The sequence below is a fragment of the Archocentrus centrarchus genome, chromosome 15, assembly GCF_007364275.1.
Source record: "Archocentrus centrarchus isolate MPI-CPG fArcCen1 chromosome 15, fArcCen1, whole genome shotgun sequence".
In the NCBI taxonomy this organism is placed as follows: Eukaryota; Metazoa; Chordata; class Actinopteri; order Cichliformes; family Cichlidae; genus Archocentrus; species Archocentrus centrarchus.
Genome location: NC_044360.1, coordinates 12103155 through 12125848, shown reverse-complemented (window position 1 = coordinate 12125848; position 22694 = coordinate 12103155). Strand labels below are relative to the sequence as shown.

The window sequence follows — 22694 nt, the reverse complement described above, 5'->3', positions numbered from 1 at the left end:
AAATAAAAAGCTATGTACAAATGATGTGCTACACAACTGGATTTATTCAAGTTTTATTAAGACAAGAAAATACAGCATCACATAAAAAGCGAATGTAACTTTATGATGTAGCAGTTAAACGAACAATATTCTTTTAAAGAGTTGTCTTTTTTCCTCTCTTTTTAACCCTCTGAACTTGTTCGTTTTTACTACCCTTTCAGCTTGTTCGTGGCCAAAAATGGCCACTAACAAACAGAGGGCATAATTTTTTACTTTTTTCTTGTTTTTTGGTTTTTTTTTTGCATAACGTTTCTTAACTAACATCAGTTCTTCACGTAAATGTAAAATGTTCATTCCTTTTTATTTATTAACCCTTCAAATGCCAGCTTGTTTGAACAATGCACTTGTTGGCAAATTACCTCAAAACTGAGTACTTCATATATTCGCAGTGCTATGGGATTCTCTTGTATTATCAAAAGTACAGCCTGAGATATGTAACTGATTAATAAGAACACTGATTATTATGCATTAATATTTTTTTGCAGGGAAGGCAAAATTGAAGAAACTCCCTTTCAGCTTGTTCGTGGCCAAAAATTGCCACCTCATGTTTATATTCAAAAAATGTTCTAAAATTAACATTTTTTAACCAATTTTCACACTTTCACAACTTGATTTTTTAAATTAGCATCGGTTCCTGTCATTAGAACCAAAATTTGATTCAAACTCTATATTTTAACCTTTTAAATCCCAGTTATATCATGTAGTTCCTAATAATTTATAAAATGAGAAATTATAAATTTACATTTTTTTACCAAATAACACATGCAACCTGATTTATTTTTTAACCTTCATTGCAGCTAAATGCATGTCAATTATCAGCAGTATCATTGATTTTTATGAATCATTACTTTTTGTGCAGTGATTGAAAAAACCTAAAAACTCCCTCTCAGCTTGTTCGTGGCCAAAAATGGCCACCTCATGTTTATATTCAAAAAATGTTCTAAAATTAACATTTTTTAACCAATTTTCACACTTTCACAACTTGATTTTTTAAATTAGCATCAGTCCTTGTCATTAGAACCAAAATTTGATTCAAACTCTATATTTTAACCTTTTAAATCCCAGTTATATCATGTAGTCCTAATAATTTATAAAATGAGAAAATTATAAATTTACATTTTTTTACCAAATAACACATGCAACCTGATTTATCTTTTTAACCTTCATTGCAGCTAAATGCATGTCAATTATCAGCAGTAATCATTGATTTTTATGAATCATTAATTTTTGTGCAGTGATGAAAAAAACCTAAAAACTCCCTTTCAGCTTGTTCGTGGCCAAAAATGGCCACCTCCTTTTTGTGCTCTAAAATGCTCTAAAATAAATATTTTTTAACTGATTTTCTCACTTTCAAAACTTGAATTTTAAAATTTGCATCAGTCCTTGTCATTAAAACTAAAATTTCATTCAAACGCAGAATTTTAACCCTTTAAATCCCAGTTATATCATATAACTGCTATAGGCTTCCTCTATTCCCCGTCGCTGACCGCTGTTTGCCTGGGGTTTGTGCACAAAAGAAGCACATTCTTCCCTCGCTTGGGCATGTAGGATACTGCCATGTTAGTTTTGTGAAAAGAAAGACAGATGACAGAATCTTGTGCTGTCACAGTTGGAGGAGGTGGGAGGTAGCTCTGGTTTGTTCTCCTTGATTGTACCAACCAGAGCCAGTTGTCTTCTGAGGAGTTCCAAGAAAAATGAAGTAAAGATGTTTTCACATGTGACAGTGTGTCCTTGTAGCTCCTGTCAGTTGGAATGTGACCCTCATTCCATGGTTAACTTCCCAAATCAGAATTCCAATGTAGGCTCTCATCTCCACTTCATCCACATCCTTCCAACCTCACACCTCCTCCTCCCATGCAGGTTTGTGTGGGTGCACAGAAGATGAATGATCTCTTCTGTGACAAACAGGTCAAAGGCAGACTTCAAGTTGCTGATGTGGGCAATTGCATACAGGGTGGGCCCTGGGGTGAGACCAGCAGATACTGGATTGTAATGCAGGGTCTCTTCAGCAGTGGGAAACCCACATAAGTTTCCAATCATGAGACATCCACTGATCCAACTGCTGTGTCTGTATTGTCCTCACACCCTAAAGAAGTAGAATCAGGCACTGGCTGGTACTCTTCATCATCAGTGCTGATGCTGTCAACCTCTGAGGAAGGTGTGCCCTCATCTTCAGGAGTTGATGTGTCTTCAAGTACAGAGGATTTCTCCCCATCTTCGCTCTTTGAGCACATTACATAGTCAAGTGCTTGAAGCAGTGAATATGACCTTCTTGCTGGAGAAAATACGATCTTGAAGCTGCTAAGTTTACTTCTGGCAGCAGTCTTTGCTGCACCTGCACAAACTCCGGGACAGATTTACAAACAGTGCCAGAGGTTGTTGTTGTTTACCCTGCAGCTGCAACTTTGAACTCTGCAAGATGGCCAGTGAATTTTTTTTAAACTTTTTTTAGAGGTTAGATATTTGGGTGTGGTATTTTTTTTAATGAAAGAACAAAGCTACACGTGCTTTGAACATGTGCATCAAAGCCAAGTTTACCTGGGAAACTCAAGCTGAATAGCTGGTAACTTGGAGGTCATAATTTATTCTGTCTGTCTTTCAAATACATATTTCTGCTAGAATGTCACATAAAGGAATAATTATTTTCATGCACACACACAAAAAATTATGTGACATCACTCCTATGTCAAAATTGTGTGATTTATTTGCTCCACTGGAGTGTAGTAAGCCATCAACGCCCCATTGGAAACTAAGAATATTACATAAAAATTGCCTGCTCAGCAAAAAATTAATAAATTATCTAATCTGGTAGAAACTGTTAAAATTACAAATTCCATGTCTTGAGTTTAGAATGAAAGCAGTTGTGCCCAAAATGCATGCTTTTATGTTGCATATAACAAGAGATTTAAAAATGTAGTTTAATGGGTTTTTAATGGGCCAAAAGTTGCCACGATAGAGCCAAGAGGAACAATTTGATGTACACACTACATTATTGACATATTTCAGTAGCTGAAGTGGAAAATTAAAAAATCAGAATGAAATCTAGACCCTTGTGAAATTTTATTCCATATGCATTAACACAGTTAAAATGGTTAAAAAAAAGAGAGTGAAGTGGCAGCAAATGGCCAGCATAGAGCTCAGAGGGTTTTTAAATGAATGTGAACATCTACCACAACTTATTTACGTTTTATTAGCTTATTAGAACCATTTTACTTTTTTGCTTTTTTCCCTTTTTGGGGTTTGGCACTTTTTTGGAGTATTTTGCTTCCAGGTCAGACAGGAAACTGTTAAAATTTTGCTCTCTGGACTGCTGCCTTTGCTGTAGAGAAAGAACCAATAAGAAAGGAAAATTAGAGGACAAAATAAGCTAACCCCCTGCAAGTTACATACATTTGGACATGCATTTGTCACCTTAAGCATCTTTGCAAGGCTGTCATCCTGGTCATCGAGGCCCATCTTTTTCTGCATTTCTTCTGCTTCTTGTCGCCTCTCTATCAGCCTGGAAGGTTGGGTGTAATCATTAAGCTGAAAGAGGCTGCAGCCTTATCCTTTGTACCCATTTCTTATACATCATTAGCACTGATTAAAGTTTTATGAGTATTTTTGGCCATCTAACAATCACGCAAGAACAAATGCACATAAGCAGTGACTTTACACCAACACATCTCTCACCCTCTTCCTCCGGGCCCTTTTCTTCTTCTCACTCTCACGAGTAAAAGCCGGGAAGGCTGTTACTTCGCCACTATCGATGGCAGCCTGGATGATGCTGCACAACCTGGGCTCATCTTCTTGGGTAAAGCACAGAACTGAGACAGTGATGGCGTCCATATCTCCCTCGTGCTTCAAGTAAAGCTTGATCACATCCTGTCGCTCCTCGTCGGAACCCTTGTACTTCTTCTCAAATTCAAGGATGTCCTGCGTGTGTGATCTATGGGAGTGGGTGGACAGACAGTACATTGTGAAGACTAAGTTGTTAATGCTGCACCAAAACAAACAGTTGAAATATATTTGCATTAATCTACCATAGTCCAACATTAATCTATTATGCAACATAGTTCCAGAACACAAAAAAACAGCAATCAATGTGGCTCATTAGTGATTCATATAGTGAAGAGAAGAAGAAAAAAAAAAAAGTCATCCTGTGCTCTGATACCTTTGGGAAAAGCAGTCTCCAGTAGTCTTCCCAGCAGCGGTCTTGCTTCAGGACATCAGACTCTCATCCACCACTCCCTGCTCATCATAAATATCTCTCTGCCTCTTTATCGCTCAACACCGCGTACAGCTTTCCCAACACCTGAAGGGAAATTTGACACCAAAAATATAACTCCTACTGAAAACTACTATCATTGCACACTGATTTGGAAGTGCACTGAAACACTGATGAACTGAGGGCATTACTATAAGTTTTTTTAAAAAGCCACAGCTATACATTAAGGACTGAACAAGGGACATTTGTTAGATGTGCCACAATGCGAATATCATGGGCATTTTGACATCTATGAAGATGAACTAATTAAAATCAATACTGCAATAACTGAGCAGATGCTTTTGCCTGGCAGCAGTTGATCAACAGGACTGCTGCAGTAATACTTAAAAATATATATATTTAGTATTTGTATTTGCCCCCTTCTGATTTACATGTTTCAGATCAAATAAATTGTATTATTAGACAAAAATAGCCAGAGTACGTAAGGAAAAAAAAAATGCCATCCAAATCTACCCAGCCCTGTGTGGGCAAAAGTAATTGCCCCCCCCTAAACCTTACAACTGATTGTGCCACTCTTAGCAGCAAGAACAGCAATCAAGTGTTTGCAATAACTGGCAAGAGTCTTTCACATCACTGTGGAGGACTTTTGGCTCACTCTGCAGAATTTTTTCAGCCACACTGTAGGGTTTTTGAGAATGAATGGCCTGTTGAAGGTCAATCTGATTTAAGTTGGGTCTTGACAAGGTCACTCCAAAACCTTCAATTTGGCTTTTTTTTGAGCCATTTAGAGGTGGACTTGCTGGTGCGTTATGGATCATTGTCCTGCTGCATAACCCAGTGTGCTTCAGCTTTGGGCATGAACTGATGGCCAGACATTCTCCTTCAGGACTTTCTGGTAGAGAGCAGAATTCATGGTTCCATCAATACGGCAAGTCATCCAGGCGCTGAAGCAGCAGAGCAGCCACAGACCCATCACACTGCCAGCACCACGTTTGACTGCTGCTACGATGAAATGCTAGTTTTTACTCCAGATGTAACATGACTCAAACTTTCCAAAAGGTTCGGCTTTTGTCTCGTCAGTCCACAAAATATTTTCCCAAAGTCTTGGGGATCATCAAGATGTTTTTTGGCAAACGTGAGATGAGCCTTTGTGTTCTGTCGTGCTGCTGTGGGCTGACTCAAACTTCCCTCCTCAGCTAACAGTTCTGTTAAGAGGTGGAATGCTCATCAGCAGCTCGGTCAAGGAGATCAGTTCAACACAGGTCAGAAGAAGACAGGACAGCGGGGGCGTAGAGCATCTCTTTACAAAACATCCAGGAGAATAACTGAGATAAGCCGCAGTCCAGGGCCGCCAGGGAGCCAAATTTCTGATTCTACGACTTGTTTTGGGTACAGGCTGTACTGAATAATTTGTTGACAGCCTTTAGTCTTTCTGGCACCTCTCTGTGGTGAAAAAATCCAATTATCCGAATCCTCTTGGTTCATTCCTTCGCTGTGCAGAACAGATACGTCTCCAAGATCTTACCCTCCGAATCAGCTCCAGACATACAGAGTCTGAGTTTGAGTCTGTACCTTTCTGCATACCCGTCACAAGCAGTGACTTACCAAGGCCCCAACAGCTGCCTAGGACTTCCCGAACTGTAATGACAAGCCAGGTATCTCAGGACCAGTTTGGAGAAATAGTGTCAATAAGCCAAATGTGCATTTCCTCCATCGACAGTACGGCCAAGCACGTTATTTTCCACCCGCACAGGAATCCATAACGTAGCCAGCCGGGAATGTCAATTGGAGAGGAGGGAATAGGGTTCTCCTTTCCCCGATCTCTTCAAGGTGAAAATTTGATCAAAAAATGACGTTGAGAGACCAGCTGACCAGATCCATAATTATAAATTCTAGTTCAGAAGTGTGTGAAGAGATCTCTAAGCAGCAACGCAGGGTAAAAAAGGAAGGGTTGGGGAGAGAAGAAAAGTGCGTCCGTCTCCGCTGAGGAGCTGAAGAGAAGAAAGAAAATAAATTATTGAATTGTTGAATCATGAACACTGACCTCAACTGAGGCAAGTGAGGCCTGCAGTTCTTTAGATGTTGTTTCTTTGTTCTTTTATGACCTCCTGGATGAGTTGTTGATGCACTTTTGGTAGGCTGGCCTCTCCTGGGATGGTTCGCCACTGTTCCAAGTTTTCTCCATTTGTGGATAATGGCTCTCACTGTGGTTTGCTGGAGTCCCAAAGTCTTAAAATGGCTTTGTAACCCTTTCCAGATTGACAGATGTCAATCACTTTTTTTCTCTGCTGTTCTTGACTTTCTTGAGATTGTGGCATGATGTTTTGCTTTTTGAGATCTTTGAAACCTCTTCACTTTGTCAGACAGGTTCTATTTAAGTGATGCCACTAACCAGGCCTGTGTGTAGCTTGCCAAATTGAACTCAGCTTTCCAGAAAATATGGTTAATTCACATATAATTTATGATTTCATGGGGGTAGCTTTTTTTCCTCTAATAAATGAAAGCATCATTTAAAAACTGCATTTTGTATTTACTCAGGTTATCTCTGTCTAATTTTAAATTTGTTTGTTGATCCAAAACATGCAAGTGTGACAAATATGAAAAAAAAAAGAAATCAGGAAGGCAAATACTTCTTTATAGCAATGTAAGTATTTCATTCTTTGGACAAATATCCAGTTGGTTATTTGGCTAGCTTTAAAAAACAAAGCATACCATGACAGAAAGAAAGTACACATCAATGTTGTGATGATAAAATGCTACACTGTTCCTCTGCTATTTGACAACAACCTTAGATTTTGAGTGTTTATGCTTTACAACTCTAAATCAACTAAAAGTCTTTACATCACTTCATAGGTGGACGTACATGTGGGCTACAACTTACCTAACCAGCCTATTTTGCACCTGAATTGTAGAGAAACATGAGCAAGCATGAGCAAGAGGCCTTTCTATCACTGGGGGAAACGATGTTCAAAACATCTGTATTCCCTGAAGATAGCACAAACGTACCATATCCAGTGACCGGATGCTACTGGGATGCATCCTATGATGGCACAGCATTCACTGCAGCTATCGTTAGCTGTGTTAGCTAGCTCGGAAACCTAGCTTACTCTGTGTGTGTGTGTGTGTGTGTGTGTATTGCCTCAAGCTAACAACAAGAGTGTTAACCTGAAATTTCTCGGTGGCCAGCGGGTCGTCGGGAGCCCGGTCTGGATGGACTTTCAGCGACACTTTATAGTAGCTCCTCCGGATCTCAGCCTCTGTCGCCTCTTTGTTGATTCCCAAAACCTCGTACAAGTTTGAGGTCTTGAGAGCTCCTGGCAACGCTCGAGCAGACCCATCCTGACAGCAGACCAGGTGCTTCAGTCTGAGCTTTGACAGGAAAATAGTTTCCCTCCTAAGTGTCTACACGACGTGCACAAGTTAGTTTGTGGCTGTCTAAGGATTAATTTATTTCTGCTCGTCGGCAATATCATTTGGCGCGCTGGGCCTGTCACAGACATCAGTACGTCCATCGACGTCCTTGCGTAACGTGCACAAACGCCCTCTGATTGGATCGCATGACCGACATCGTCAGGCTGCGTAATTACGTATTAGGACTTGAATAACTTAAGTTTAAAACCTATTAAAAACTTATTGTAAAATAAAAATAGTGGTAAACAACAACTTTTTACCACCACACACACATCTATCTATCTATCTATCTATCTAATCTATCTATCTATCTATCTATCTATCTATCTATCTATCTATATACTTGACGCTTCTCTTCAGATAGTATTTGTGTGTATATGTACCTAACATCTTCACTGTGTTGCCAATATGTTGAATTGCATGCTTGTAAAATAAATAAATAAGTTATGTTATATTAGGTAATTAATACATATTTGGTGCCTTTTGCTAGAGTTAGTGGGCCCACTAACTCATCCAAATATGCTTCTGGCCAGAAAATGAACAACTAGCCCCCTTGGTATTATTTCCATGTTATGCTGCTTTCTGCTTTTACTGCACATTTTGAATGCAGTTATTGTGCTCAGTACTCCATACTATCTTCAAGCTTTAGTTATTATTTTGCAGGTTACATATGAGTTTACCTTCTTCTTTTGGCCGTTCCCTTTGCGTGTCACATCTCATCTGCCTCCATCTCACACTATCCCTAGTACTGTCTCTCTGTCATACCAATCCTCTGCATTCCTTTTACTTTAGGTTACATATAGTTTGAATATACAGTCTGTACACTGCTGTGCTACTTAAGTAGGATTATAACTTTACCTAAGTAACTGTCTAAATACTTTATTTTCCCACTTTGCAAAACACGTACAACACAAGACTATGTTTAATTTCTGTGCTGCCACCACTTTTCACATAATGAATCTGCAATAGACACAGGGCTGCACATGAGCTTGTTTTCAAGAAGTAGTATTAAATCTTCCAAGATGTTTTAGTACTCCTTGCAGGTATGGTTGTCTCTGCATCAAACCTGTATAGTTTAAGGGTGGAGCTTTCTACCAAGCCTACTAGCTTTAGCCAATAACTTTATATCCACGCTCTCATCCAAATATGGTCACTTCTGGCTCCAGTAAACAACATGTCCAAATGCTAAGGTTGAGGGCTAACGGGTGCAGACAAATTATGTAAATAATGAAGTTAGAGCTGCTCTGCCTGATGTGAAAACACCACCATTTATAAATTATATTGCTTTTCTGTATTATGTTCTCTCTCTCTCTCAAAAAAAAGTGATATCAAAAGATTACAGTATCATAATTATTCAACTAGAAATGTGTAAATATGTTAGAGGTGATCTCTGGAATTTTCTATCCTTAGGGTTGCTATTTGATTTAAATTTATTTATTGTGGCAGTGAGCAACACAAAAGACCTCATTTCTCACTGGTAACAACTGAAGGTGTCTAAAAAGAAATATAATTCAGTGCAGAATTTCACAACCTGGTGCACATACATGCATCAGTCAGGCAGAACCATACAGATACCCAAGTATTTATTAATGAGTTTGAAGCAGCACAAGAATACATCAAAGACAATGAGGCAAGTCACTAAGTATTTTCACTGCTTCATGCGAAAGCAGAACACAAAGATACACACTGACTTTGAACTTAGCATCTGTAGATTGCACCCATCTGTGTTTATAAGCCTGTACAATATGCAGCACTGGAGATATATACTACAACCCCCCAACCCTTCTCAGATGTTATCTAATTATTGCCCCATCTGCTTCTGTTGCTATTTGGCACAGTCTCTGTTGTTGTTTTGTCTTGACTTTTGTCATCACAAACCTCATCCGTCCTTTGTATTCTGACACAAAATAAGCACTTGGACAACTGGCAACATTATTATTATGACCAACAATGGAAAAAAAATGACAAAGCACAAGAACTGTATTGTAAATGTTTTGAACTTTTGCTGGTGTGCAGAGCCTTCTCATATGCTTTCTATCCACTTGCGCAGATCTTGTACAGTGGAGCTTTTGAAATGTAACCATTGCTCCTCTAGAGGGATATTTCCTTGTTTTGGTAACAGTCTCTCTACAACAGTCAAATGGCTTCGTTCTCTTGGACAGTCTTTACAGCATGCCCGTGGCTGATGCTTTTTCCCTTAACTGGGACAGTTTATAAAAACCTCCTGTAGGTGGCAGCAGCTCAGCATTCCTTTCTAGTCTTCACCATCTTGCTGGCGTACTTGATAGGGATCCCCCAGCGTCTCATTAGATAGACATCAAACACATAGGCCTTTCCTGGCTCCAGGCCTCCAATCACAGCTGTAGTGACGGCCCGCCGGGGATTCAGCTCTTGGAAATACTTGCAGAGAACTCTCTCGGTCATCAGCGGGACTCTGGGCCCAGACAGGGTGCAGTTAGAGCTGATCCTCCCCCAGCTTCTGCTTCACGGCTTCCAAGCTTTCTTCGCGGTACACACAGTAAAGGCTTCTTCCTCTGTGCCCATCCAGGCTAAGGTGACACTGTTGCAACCACGCAATCGGTTGAAGGATTTTATCTGCAAGGTGGAGGGCAGAGATGGGACCCCTCTGCGGTGGTAAGCTGATGAGGTCTGCATTTTCACTGAAGCCGTCAGAACCTCTGGTAGTGATGGGTCTGTAACAGCAGAGGTGTGGCTAGTGGCAGTTCCTTCTCTCTCCAAGTGGATGAGATAGGATGGACTTCCCTGGAGCCATATGTGCACTAATTCTCCCCTGACAGCCTGAGAGGTCAAAACCTGACCTTTACTAGACACAGTGACCTTGACCTTTTCACCTCCCCCACAGCTCTGCAAGGTGAGGAGTCCACTCTGTTGCCAGCCTCGAGGATGGAAACTGAAGAACTGCTCTGACTTGAAACCTCTGTCCTGGAAGGTCACCCACTTCAGCTCTCCTTCTCTAAGGGTGGTAATCGCAGGTCGAGCCTCCTCATGTGTCCGGGCAAATGTCCCCTTGTACGTCATGCTGGTCCCATTCAGCCTGTTGACCACAAAGACGTCAAAGTAATACTGGGTCTCAGGCAGGAGCTCAGAGACGGTGCAAACACTCTCTGTCCCCTGACACACACATTGGAGGTCTTCATACTCATCAGTGAGGGAAGGTGGTGGACTTCGAGTTCAGGATAAGTGTCCCACTGCTGCCACCACCACTCTTTCAAAATTGGCCAGACTGTCACGCTCCTCCTTCCTCTCCTCTTCTCTTTCTTTGTTTCTGGTCTTTCTCTTTCCTCATACTCTTCTGCGCAGCACAAAGGCTGGGGTAGTTTTGCTGTGAGTTGACGAGGACACAGTATTCATAACTGGTCTGCGTATGTGGGAGGCTCGTTATGGAGGCGCTGGGCACCCAGCTGAGGGTGCCACTGGTCATGCCTACACCCAATGTGTGAACTTGTGGGTCAGGTGGGAGAGAAGGGAAGACGCCTGATGGTCCCAGGCCTTCATGGAGGTACACTGTAGCTCTGGTGTTCTGCTGTTTGGAGCGCAGCCTCAGGATGTAGATGGACGCACTGGGATAGGAAGGGCCACTGTAGCTGTCCACGGCACTGCCGCTGAAGCTGTGTAATTTCTCCTCGGTCCCAGGGCCTCGCCACCACACCTCAGGCATGCTCTTTTTAGTACTCCCTGTGAGGAAAAAAAAAAAAGTTATTTAGACTTTAGTGAAGCAGGACTTGAATTGCATCTGGTAGTTTTTGCACATTCCTAGATTTGGGATTTTTAAATCAGGGAGAATAATTAGACATGATTTTCAGACAAACATCATTATCTAAAGTAGCATTTTTTTTTTTTTTTTTATACATGCAACCATGGTGTCTTGTTTTGGTAGCATTCTCCAGCTTCTCTGAGCTGTAGGTGAACGGTGGGCTACGGTTTCTCTTAAGTATATAAGTATTTTCCATAATAAACCAGCACAGCAGGACAGTGTGAACCCAGTTTTACAGTCTCAGCATACACACCAGCAGGTAGGAACAACATTTTTTCCAAGGAGCTATAATAAATAACTTAACATTACACATAAAATTATAAAGAGCTGTAACTGAAATAATTAATGATATAATGAACTAAATTCTGCAAAGTCATAAAATAATATTACACAACTTAATATGCAACATAAATCAATATTATAATGAGACCAACAATAATAATGATTGCAGTGACTCAGGTTATATATAAAAATGCCTGAAGGGGACCTTATAAGGATGGGATTATCTTATATTAGGTTATATACTGTGGTATTAAAGGAATAAAGCTGTCACTGCTTTTTACTTTCATACTCTGAATTTGATAAGATGCATAACACACTCTGTATGGCGTTAGCTTGATGTACTCTCCTGGAAGTCAATGCATTCATCCAATAAATAATTACAGAAAATTACATAATTGCATACATACATAACATAAATAACATAAAACATCGTGTATTAGACATCTGTTTTGTATAGATTAGATAAACATCATATAATTTGGGAGCAGCTGTGTCTCAGGAGGTAGAGTGGGTTGCCTACCAACTGGAAGGTCAGTGGGTTGATCCCTGGTTCCTCCAGTCTGCGCGTCAAGTAATCTTAGGTGAGATACTGAACCCTGAGTTGGCCCCAATGCATCTATTGGAGTGTGAGTGTAACACACACACACACACACACACCCCAAGCGCCTAAGACAAGGTGCTTAGGTATAGATAAAAGTGCTTGTATGAATATGTGTGTGAATGGCTGAATGAAGCTTGTACTAAAAAGCCCTTTGAGTCCTTAGAGTAGAAAACTGCTATATAAGTACCAACCCATGTACCAATGTATTAATTAGGCTGGAGGGGTAGGACCATACTACAAAGGAATTCAATTCAGTTTTATTTATATAGTGCCAAATCACAACAACAGTCCCCACATTAATTCAGAGAAAACCCCAACAATCAGGTAACCCCCTATGAGCAAGCATTGGCAACAGTGGCAAGGAAAAACTCCCTTTTAAAAGGAAGAAACCTCTGGCAGAGCCGAGCTCAGGCAGGGGCACACATCTGCTGCGACTGGCTGGGTGTGAGTGGAGGGAGACAGGACAAAAGACACGCTGTGGAAGAGAGCCAGAGTTTAATAATATCTAATGATTAAATGCAAAGTGGTGTATAAACAGAGACTGAAAAGAGTTGAGTGAAGAAGAAACAGTGCATCATGGGAAGCCCCCAGCAGCCTAGGCCTATTGCAGCAAAACTACACAGCCAGATTTTCTTTGCATTAGTTGGCTTGACAAAACGTAAAACCCCAGTCTGAGATAACGGGTATCAAGACAGCGGTTTTCAACTTTCTCTGTTAAGCCGGGAATTCTGCTTCAGGCTCTGTGGCGCTCACATAAAAGGGGGGCATTTCATGCATTGTATGACTCTCCTTCCACACAAAATGCTCCCCATGAGATCCACCTCTCCCAATCAGGGACGTTATCAGATGATGATAAAATGGTGATAAAAATCTAAAGAACAAAAGAAAAAAAATGCAGCACTGTTGCAAATAAGACAAGAGATGCTGCAGAAAATTGTTAATCTTGGATTTAGTGCACAGCACAGTAAAAGAAACATTAAACTCTTATTTTAACGCTGCTGTTTCTAACATGACGGCTCCACATTAGAGCTCTGAAATGTTAAACTTGATACATTTACACATTAAAGGTTACTACCTCATAGCCTGATAAAGGAGGCACGAAAATCATTTTAGTCTGCTGCCAGATCAAAATGAAATTAATTTTATTGATTGAGTTGGTATTCTTGGTAATAAATACCCTGATTAATTTTCTAACCTATGCTCTCGTAAGTGCAATTCCAGCAGTGTAAAATAGACTTAACAGCAGATTAAAACCAAGTAGGCTAAAAATATAACAAAACAGTATTTTCTGCATCACCAACTGAATGCTTGCAAATTCCAGTGACAATGCAACTCACAGTTTGAACTACTGTAACTTAACAGTTGGGCTTCATTTGGTGGTTTTTTGTAAAGTACAGGCTAACAAGTAAAAGGTATTCCTGCAGCAGATAATCTAAATCTAACATGACCTGAGCAAAAGAATCAGTGAAAACGTGGTACTTCCAGCTGATTTTAAACCAAAACTGTAAACATAACCTGCTCCTGTCCAGATTATGTGTTCAATTTGTTAATTTTGCTCATAGTACACCCTTCTGGCTAGCTATCTCCCACTGCTAGGCTAAGTTAAGGCCATGGGAATGAAAGTATTAATGTCAGTCAGAAACAGCCAATCAGCATGCTTGTTGCATATAAGACAGGGAGGCCGATGGCACTCGATTTTTTTAAAGCCAAAAAGATAAGATTTTTTAAAAATTAAAATGATTATCATTTTGAAAAACATTAATGTGATCAACTTGTAGGTGATTTAATATTTATATTGATCCCAATAATGAAACATAACCCCAGTGCACAGCCTTTCTGCAGCCTTCAGTGTACAAGCGAAGGTAATCATCTTCTTAAAGTCTTGAGTTCATTTGAGGTATTCTGACCTATCCACACAAGTTTCATGGCATTTACACTATGATAGCCTAAAGAAGAATGAAGCAAAGCCTCGTGTTTTCAGATTTTCTTGGATGGAAGAACAAAACAGTATATCTCATTTAAACTAAAGGCCTTATGTTTGTATATTATAACTCATCGTGCTGAACCTGGCTGACAAAAGCAGAGAGAAAAGCACCTTGTAAATGAACAAACAAATACGTAACTAAAATGTCAATTGCCACTTCAATAATAGTTGCCAGTATTTTCATTCACACCTAAAGTGTTTTCATTCTGAAGTACAGACTCTTCACTTGAATGACGCTGCTGCCAGATAAACATGAACATCAACAAAAAAAAAAAAAAACCCTCACCACTTGTTTTCACTGTTCATGTCTCCTAGAGATGAAAAATGAGACCAAACGTTACCAAATCAAAGTGAATTATTCAGGCTAGCAATGGGGACCCATGAGCTCAGGGTCTGAATGATTCATGTATCATTTTATAACATAATGTTATTTTAGCGTGTGGAGAAACTTGTTTAGGTAACCTGGAAAAATGCTCTTGGAAAACTCAGAGGCCTGTTTCCTTCCCAGAAATCTGTGCCTTTTTAGGATTACTTCTGTTTCCTCTGAGCGCTGATTGCCTGACTTTAGTTCTAAGCCTTTGTGCCAAATATATTTAATCCTTTGAGTTTATTTAATTGCTTTGGTTTGCAAAAAACAGATTATATAGAGCCCAGTTTTTTTTTTTTTTTTAAATTCAATATTGAACAGGACATTGGCAGAGCTCCTTGGTGTGTGTTTTCCAGTACTTTAAAATCAAAATGAAAAGCCTCTGATAAACATTTTTCACCAGGTGACAGAGATATGATCACACTCACTGTCTCTGTTCTTGTCAAAGAATTGGGTGACATTTAGATTAAAAAAATAAATAAAAAATAAAAAATAAATATATATATATATATATATATATATATATTATATATATATATATTATATATATATAATATATTATTATATATATTATATATACATTTTACAGTGCTTTGAGCTTGAACAAATGGGTACAATGTCCTGATAAGGAGCTGTAGGACAAAAATAATATCTATCCTGTTAAATTTGGGGACTTTTCATAATACGGAAACACATTTAGGCTTCAACAGTGAAATTATTGCTTAATAGAAATCAGTTTGTTGGCCTATAAATTTGTGTAATAGTAGTAGGAAAGCTACTTAGAAGCATGAATGAATATGCTACTGGAAAATACTTCCTTTTTAACTTATACTACAAATTCTGGTCATATACCTGCTCCAAAAGTCTCTTCTACACATTTAAACTTAAGCAAGATTAGACTGTTTGCCCTTCACTAAATCCTTACATATTATATGGTGATGATAATCTGTAATCGATTGTCTTCGCTAAGCCAGATGTAGTGAGGTCTTCAGGTTAAGTGGGTATCAGAAGGTGCAATTTGTGGTCTTACTGTCCACTCACACTGCAGGTTTTTCAGGGGTTTGTCCTTGAGGGTGCGGGCAGCCAAGGTCCATTCGATGGGAAGGTCACATGGACTGACAGTCACCGACATCCCCGGCGCCTTCTTCTTCAGCGTGAAGTATAACCTGTGGACAAACACCAAAGAGAACCAGCAAGAAGTTGTGCGATTCTTTGCAGGGAACAATGGAACGATAGCATCCTGCTTCTGTTCAGCTACCAGGTGATGGATGGGAAGATACCTTTCCATGCACATTCTTTCATTATGTTGCATGGTTTTTAGATAAGGTGGGCTGGTTGTAATTCCATTTACTAAAGTTTGACAATTTGCAGCTGTTTCAGACACTTGCCATTCGCCGTGTTTCCATTTGCCTACATGCTGATCAGTCATTTGATAGCAGATCGGGAGAGGTGACCTCGAAATCAGATGATAAGGCTGCACCGACGGTTTCAGATGGATATCTGTCTGCTTGATGTAACCATCTGGGCTTGTGCTTAGCATAGAAACTCTAAGGACATGGTTGCGTTATTGCATGTTGGATTACAGATTTGCATATTATGTGGCAGTTCAGATGCTGTTGAAGGGCATTTTAATGCTTACGCTACGGTGGCCCTGTCTTATTTTGATTCAATTCTATTCTTTATTGCCTAGCAAAATCACCTGAGTAGAAGAAGTCTTTAAAATTTCTTTACAATTAGTCGTGCTACATGAAAATTTATGAACATCATTATCTCTTAATAAGTATTTGCTTTCCTACCACACAAACACATTTATTTGTTATTCCGCACAGATGGTGATTGTTTCCAAACAGATGTGCCGCACTGTCCTTTCTCAGGGGGCAACTTTGTGGATTATTTAATAGAGTGATTAATTCTGAATCAATGTTTTCTCTCCATTATTTGCTGTTTGGTCCTGCATGACTGCACTGGTTGGACAGACTGCAGCACACACGGAGGTGCATGTCCGCAATTTCCAGCTCCTACTTCAGAAAGCAACTGGCACTGCTGTGCAGGGTTCAAGCCAAATGGGCTCCACTTCCTCTTGCTTCTCACTACAGTGCTGCTGGAATCAGCCTCTGTCCTCCAAAAAGGTGGATAGGGAATGGCTGGTGATATGTTACTGTTACTGAGGTGAGAAAAACACATCTTTATGAGCAGACCTCAGTATTCAGTCATGGGTCTTTAATGGAATGCAAACGAGGGGACAACATCTAGTTTCACCGTGTAAGAATTCAGCTGTTACAGTTAGTTAAGCGTAGTGTTTATGGATTAGAAGCACATGAATTACCTTACTGTTTGCACTGATACTTTTAGTTTATTTCAAGTCCTTCATCGCTAGACAAAATTATAAGTGTATTGCATTAATGAAATATTATAGTTTGACAAGGAATTCATCCAGTAAAAGAGAGAAAATGTCAAAAAATGTGTGTCAACTTCATAAATGTGGCACGTTTTTTAGCTTCAGATAATCATAGGCTAAATTTATTTTGAATCTTATTTAATTATCTATGAGTAATATTCTCATAAAAATACATTTCCATTGTGCATGTTCATGATAGGTGTCTTTTTGTTGAATATTCACTCACCTATTGCTTCTATGGAGTTCCCTTGACTGCTCTGGATATTTCTAAAGGAGCTGCTTTTCCTCCACTTTGTTCATTAGTCATAGCTTAATTGGTGTACACATTAATGTATTGATAATTGTAGTCTAATAATAGCATACAGTATGCTGAAAATGTATTCGCCATAATGAACCATCTCAGTGGTATATATTTGAAAACAGGTATTTTTCTCAGATCTGCGCGTTTTCCCACCTTTCTGACAGCACATCATTAATACAAAGAAAGCAATCCCGTGTGCGCCCCCTCAGTGGAAACAAGCTATCCACCGCATGGATGCATTCCATCTGTTACCTGCGAGTTCGTCCCTTTGGGTAGGGTTACAGAGGTGATCTTCCCTTCCGGTAACCATGTAGTTGGGCGCAGTGGCACCTCATTCTCAGGTGCCACAGCTGAGTGCACCTGGGGCCACAAAGAGCCACATGCCAGTGCCAAAGCTGCACCAAGACACCAAGACAGCACCATCATGGATTCCCGCGCTCCTCGTCTTTTAGTTCCTACGTCTCGGATTGCTCCCAGGCTCTGAAAATGCACAGTGGAAAGGTCAAGAACATCAATCAGAGCCCATCAGCAACACACACCCACATGCAGAGTTAGTTAAATTTCTACTGTACCATTCAGGCAGACACTAAAGAGCTGTAGCGGCTGGTGATTCATTGATATGAAGAAACATCCTATCCTATTCAGACAGATTATTCATACCAGGGAAAAGAAATTGCCATGCTATATTACTCTGGGATGTGTGTGTAGCACAGCTTGACACTCACTGTAAAAAATCACCCATCGCACCACTTTTCAAAGGTGTGAAGTGGGTTGCTAATATCGCTCTGAAGTCGCTGCCTTTATATCTACATTTCTATTTTTAGTTTGATGGTTCAAATGGGTCTGTTCTTGAAATATCTTTGATTATGGCTATTGGGGGACTTATCTTGAGAAAGCGATACCATGCTGATGCAGAGAGGAGTATGCAAACAACACCTGGAGGTGCTCTGATGCAGTCAAATCCATTCAGCATAGATTAATGCAATGCCTAAACCAGAAGAACTGGTATCAAATTTTTCAGGCTTTCTTTCTTTTTCTTTTTTTGTTTCTCTCACACTCTGTCAGTGTTTCACAGTCCTTTTATCTGTACATTTATATGTGGGTGTGCTGCTGTGTGTGTGTGTGGTTGTGATTTAGTGATAGTAGATGATTACAGGTCTCAGTGTTTTTTCTTTCTCCCCTGAGAAAACACATTTGTTCAAAGTCACACAGTCTTCGCCAACACACTCCCCGCCTTCCCCTAACAAGGTGTATTATGTCAGTCTGTGCCCCATAGATCAGATGACAGCAGCAGTGAAACCATGGAGGCAGCTACAGAAGGTACATCTGAGTCTTTTGGGCCCCGGGATGCTCCGAGATCCAAACTCACAGATCGTCACACAGCTACAAAGTCACACAGAGGCGCCTGCTCATTAGCCTTGCAAAGAAAGAGGGGAGTGAACGACCCATAAAGCTTTAACAGAGAGACATGCAGGGGGAGAAAAACTGATTGAAATAAGAGGAAGGGAGGGCTTGTGGAAATGGAGAGCAAGAAGAGGAGGATGTTGGATCCTGGAGTAATTAGAGGGAAGAAGATGGAGAGAGGAGAAGAGGAGAAAGTGAAACTAGAAAAGAGATGGTTAGAATCAGAGGAGAAAAACATTACAGTCATGCAACAAGGTCGCAGTGGATTTCTCTCTGTGCTTCAGCCAGACATATGAAGCTGATTGGTGTTTACCTTTAGCTCCCATGTCAAATGCCCAGTGTGGCACATATTAGCAGATGGCTGCACAAACCTCATAGCCTGTCTCACACTCCCCCCATTCAATCTCGATAAAGATGAAGACACAAAAAAGCTTGGCGGGCTTGTTTCTTCAAAACGCACCCGCTGATAAAATATGCATACAGCTCCTCAGCAAATTATGGCCAATTGAATTTTCATAAGGCAAAAAGGCTGGGTCTTAGAGAGAGAGAGGGAGCTTAGTGAACTTAACTACCACCCTCAATAAATAAATACACAGGAGCTCATGACTTTGATGGTCCCCGCTCACTCTCTGCTCAGGTCTTTTTTTTCCTCTTTATATGAAGTTTCCTCTCTCCATTATGTTTATCCCAGACTGTCAACTGACTGCATTATTCTGGCGACTGTTTGGGTTTTAATTAAAGATACTTGAGCTCGGCTCTGTTTATCTTTTTCTTTCTCTCTCTGCCTTTCTTTTTCTGTGTGTTTTTCACTTCATTTGGCCCCCGTATTTAGAAGTTGATGCAGGCTCAGTTTCAGAGGGACAGGTTGAGCTGTGTGTGCTATCTGTCTGCACATTGTATTAGCTATCTTCTGTCTCTCTGGGCTCTGGCAGGACCATCTGCCTTCTGTTATCTGTGGGCAGGGACAGATTAATGGCATGGGGTGGTCCCTGCAGGATCCGTTGTCCCCCCCCAAACTACTACGACGAGCAAGAACTGGCCTGTGATCCATGGTGGGGGTTGACAAAATGATGGCAGGGTAACATGCAATTACCATGCAACTTGATAGGATTTTACGTTGATTTTCTAACTCGATGCATGTAGATTTCATATGTAAACCTTCCCTTGTTTTCCTTACTTTCACTCTGCTTTGGCGCCTGCAGCTCTCACACTGCTTGTCTTTCACACACTTTTATATAGTATCACACTATTTCTTTACTTTATGCGTGCTCATTTCTGTGTTCACTGCCCCACGTCACAGTCACGTTTGCCTGTTTGAAATCATTTTTAAAAAGTACTAGTAGTCAAAAGGAAAAGAGAGATGACCACATCCTTTAAACGTGTAAAAACAATCCTGACACATATTAAAAGTGCTTTACATCTGTCTCAGCTTTTTTAACAACCCTCCAGAGACCACACACACACACACCACACACACACACAACACACACACACGTACACACACTCACACACACACACACACACACACACACACACACACACACACACACACCACACACACACACAACACACACAACACACACACACAACACACACACACAACTGACTCAAAGAAACAGAGTTGCTGACTTACACAACCAGTTGAAATCTGAAACGCTGACGCACTCACACACACACACACAAACACACACACACACACACACACCCACACACACACACACACACCACACACCACACCACACATGCTCTGCAAGGACACATGCATGCATGCATCCCCTTACCTTCTCTCAGTACACGCTCTCCCTCTCTGGTGCAGGGAGTGAGGGATGGGATCAAATGAGAGAGGGAGAGAGGATGGAGGAGGAGGGGGGTGAGAGCCGGTTGCGAGGAGAGGAGGAGCGACAGCAGGTTGTTGTCGGTGTTCCACTGACTCCGTCTCCCATGAGGTGCTGTTCACTCGTTACTTCAAGAGGATGTCTCTTCAGAGCTCAGGTGTTCCTTCAGGGCCGTCCCACCTCCTGTGCGCCTTGGTGTGGTGCAAGCCTCCCTAGGCACTTTCCTCACTCTTTTCCTCTGTCTCTCTGAGACCTTCACACATGGAGGCTTGTCCTGCTAAATACTCTGTGAATGTCATCTGGTCAGTGGAGGCCTGTGCGCTCTCTTCACTCCTCGTTTACCCACTGTCACTCTTTTTTTTTTTTTCCTTCCTCCTGTTCTTTTCACTTGTTCCCTCTGTTTACCTGCTCCTGGTAGCTCACTTGCAATTCAAATAGGCTCATGTGTGACTGAGTGTGTTTGTATATCTGTATGTGCAATCTGAGAGTGAGGGAGCGAGTGGGTGAGTGTGAGGGGGCTGACGGTGAGGTCGCTGAATGGGGGTGGTGATGAGGAGAGAGAGAGTGAGAGAGAGAGAGAGAGGAGAGAGAGAGAGAGAGGAGGGAGGAGAGAGAGAGAGAGAATTGTGTTGTCAAGAGCGGCGTTAGGGAATGGGGAGGTGATGTAAAGTTAAGTGCATTCACAGTACAACGCCAGTCTGGCTGCTCTGATAACATCTGCATTAGGAGACGATTTCAGACAGCATGTTAGAGGTTACACTGTCTTTGTGCTCTTATCGCTTGTTCAGTCAGGTGCTGAGTCTGCCTCTAAATGAACATATTTAAACAGTAGAGCAGCTTATCAGTCCCTTAATAGATTTATGCAAATATTTAGTTTGCACACTTAAATTAAATGTTAAATAAAAAATGTGAAAAGGGACTTTTGACGTGTTTCTCGCACAGCAAAGAAAATAATTGTAGTGCTTTCTGTGCTCTATTATTTATATTGTGTAAAGAGATTTAGATTAAGAAAATGTTTATTGCAATAGTATAACTCCTTTGTTGTGTAATTGGTTGACCTTTTTTATGTTAGACTACTCAGAGATCAGGTATCAGAGCAAGTTTTAAAGGTTTTAATTTTTATAATTTTCAGATGTTGGCGAGCAGAATTTGTGGAATTGCATTATATCTTAGGATGCTAATTGGATTCAGATTCAGAAAATATGTTTAATGTGACATTTACTTAAAATTAAAGGAAATGTTCAGATTAATACACATATACACAAAAATACCTAATTTGTTTGTTATTTCTTTTTATGTACTTGTCTTAAATGCTCAAGATTCAACATTGAAAAATTCAAACATTGAAAAATGAAAGTGAGGCTGGCTCCAGAAGCGAGTCAGTCCCAGTGGACTCTCATGTTAAAATAACTTTACAGGTATTGTTCTCTCTAAAGCCAACCTTCCCCTAAAAACAACTACACTGATCCATTTAAACTTATTAAACTTCAGATTATGACTTTTATGCCTATGGCCTATTTAAATGACAGGCATTTGTAGCCAGTTACTTCTGCTAGGCCTCACCTCTGCTAATTCAAGTCACTGAACTGGACACTCTCAACCATGTTTGTGTTGTTGGTGCCTTATGAAGCTTATCAGTGTAATTATCTGACAAATATTGCTTGCTGTGGAGATAATTCTACTAACCATCCAAGAAGTCTATGCTCCAGTTTGATGAGTAAAAGTCAAGCACATTATTCTTATAAGTCTATGTCATGCATGCCATACAGCCATATAATTTATTGATGCAACTTGCTAACCATACTTGGCTTCAGCTGATTATTTAGTTCTGCACCCCCTTACTTTTTTTTTTTTTTTCTGTATACTGTTTTTGATAATTGCACATCCTTTGATAGTGAACTGGACTTCATATTTCTTGATTTAATTCATGCTTACCCATGGGATTAACTTCATCCTCCTTAAAGAGATTCATATGAGAGGCTTGATATTGTTGCATGTCTGTATGAGTACAAAAAATGGGAAGCAGGCAAGCAGCTGGCCCGTCTCTCCTTATTTAAAAAATTGCTCACCGGCACCCAAATGAACAAATA

General features: G+C 40.4%; 2 protein-coding genes across 2 annotated transcripts; both read right to left on the bottom strand.

Annotated features, from left to right (window-relative positions):
• Positions 1–2978: 2978 nt before the first annotated feature.
• dnajc9 (DnaJ (Hsp40) homolog, subfamily C, member 9) lies at positions 2979–7776 on the bottom strand. Its single transcript, XM_030748248.1, is given in 8 exon segments — positions 2979–3358; positions 3451–3528; positions 3703–3967; positions 4185–4257; positions 4260–4293; positions 4295–4333; positions 7412–7554; positions 7557–7776. Coding segments are annotated over 8 exon segments (789 nt in total). The 5' UTR covers positions 7585–7776; the 3' UTR covers positions 2979–3229.
• Positions 7777–9261: 1485 nt separating this feature from the next.
• On the bottom strand, positions 9262–20755 carry ndnfl (neuron-derived neurotrophic factor, like). The gene is given in 9 exon segments (XM_030748363.1): positions 9262–10083; positions 10086–10185; positions 10187–10848; positions 10851–10935; positions 10938–11353; positions 15708–15832; positions 17618–17637; positions 17639–17845; positions 20551–20755. Coding segments are annotated over 8 exon segments (1746 nt in total). The 5' UTR covers positions 17792–17845; positions 20551–20755; the 3' UTR covers positions 9262–9898.
• Positions 20756–22694: the final 1939 nt, after the last annotated feature.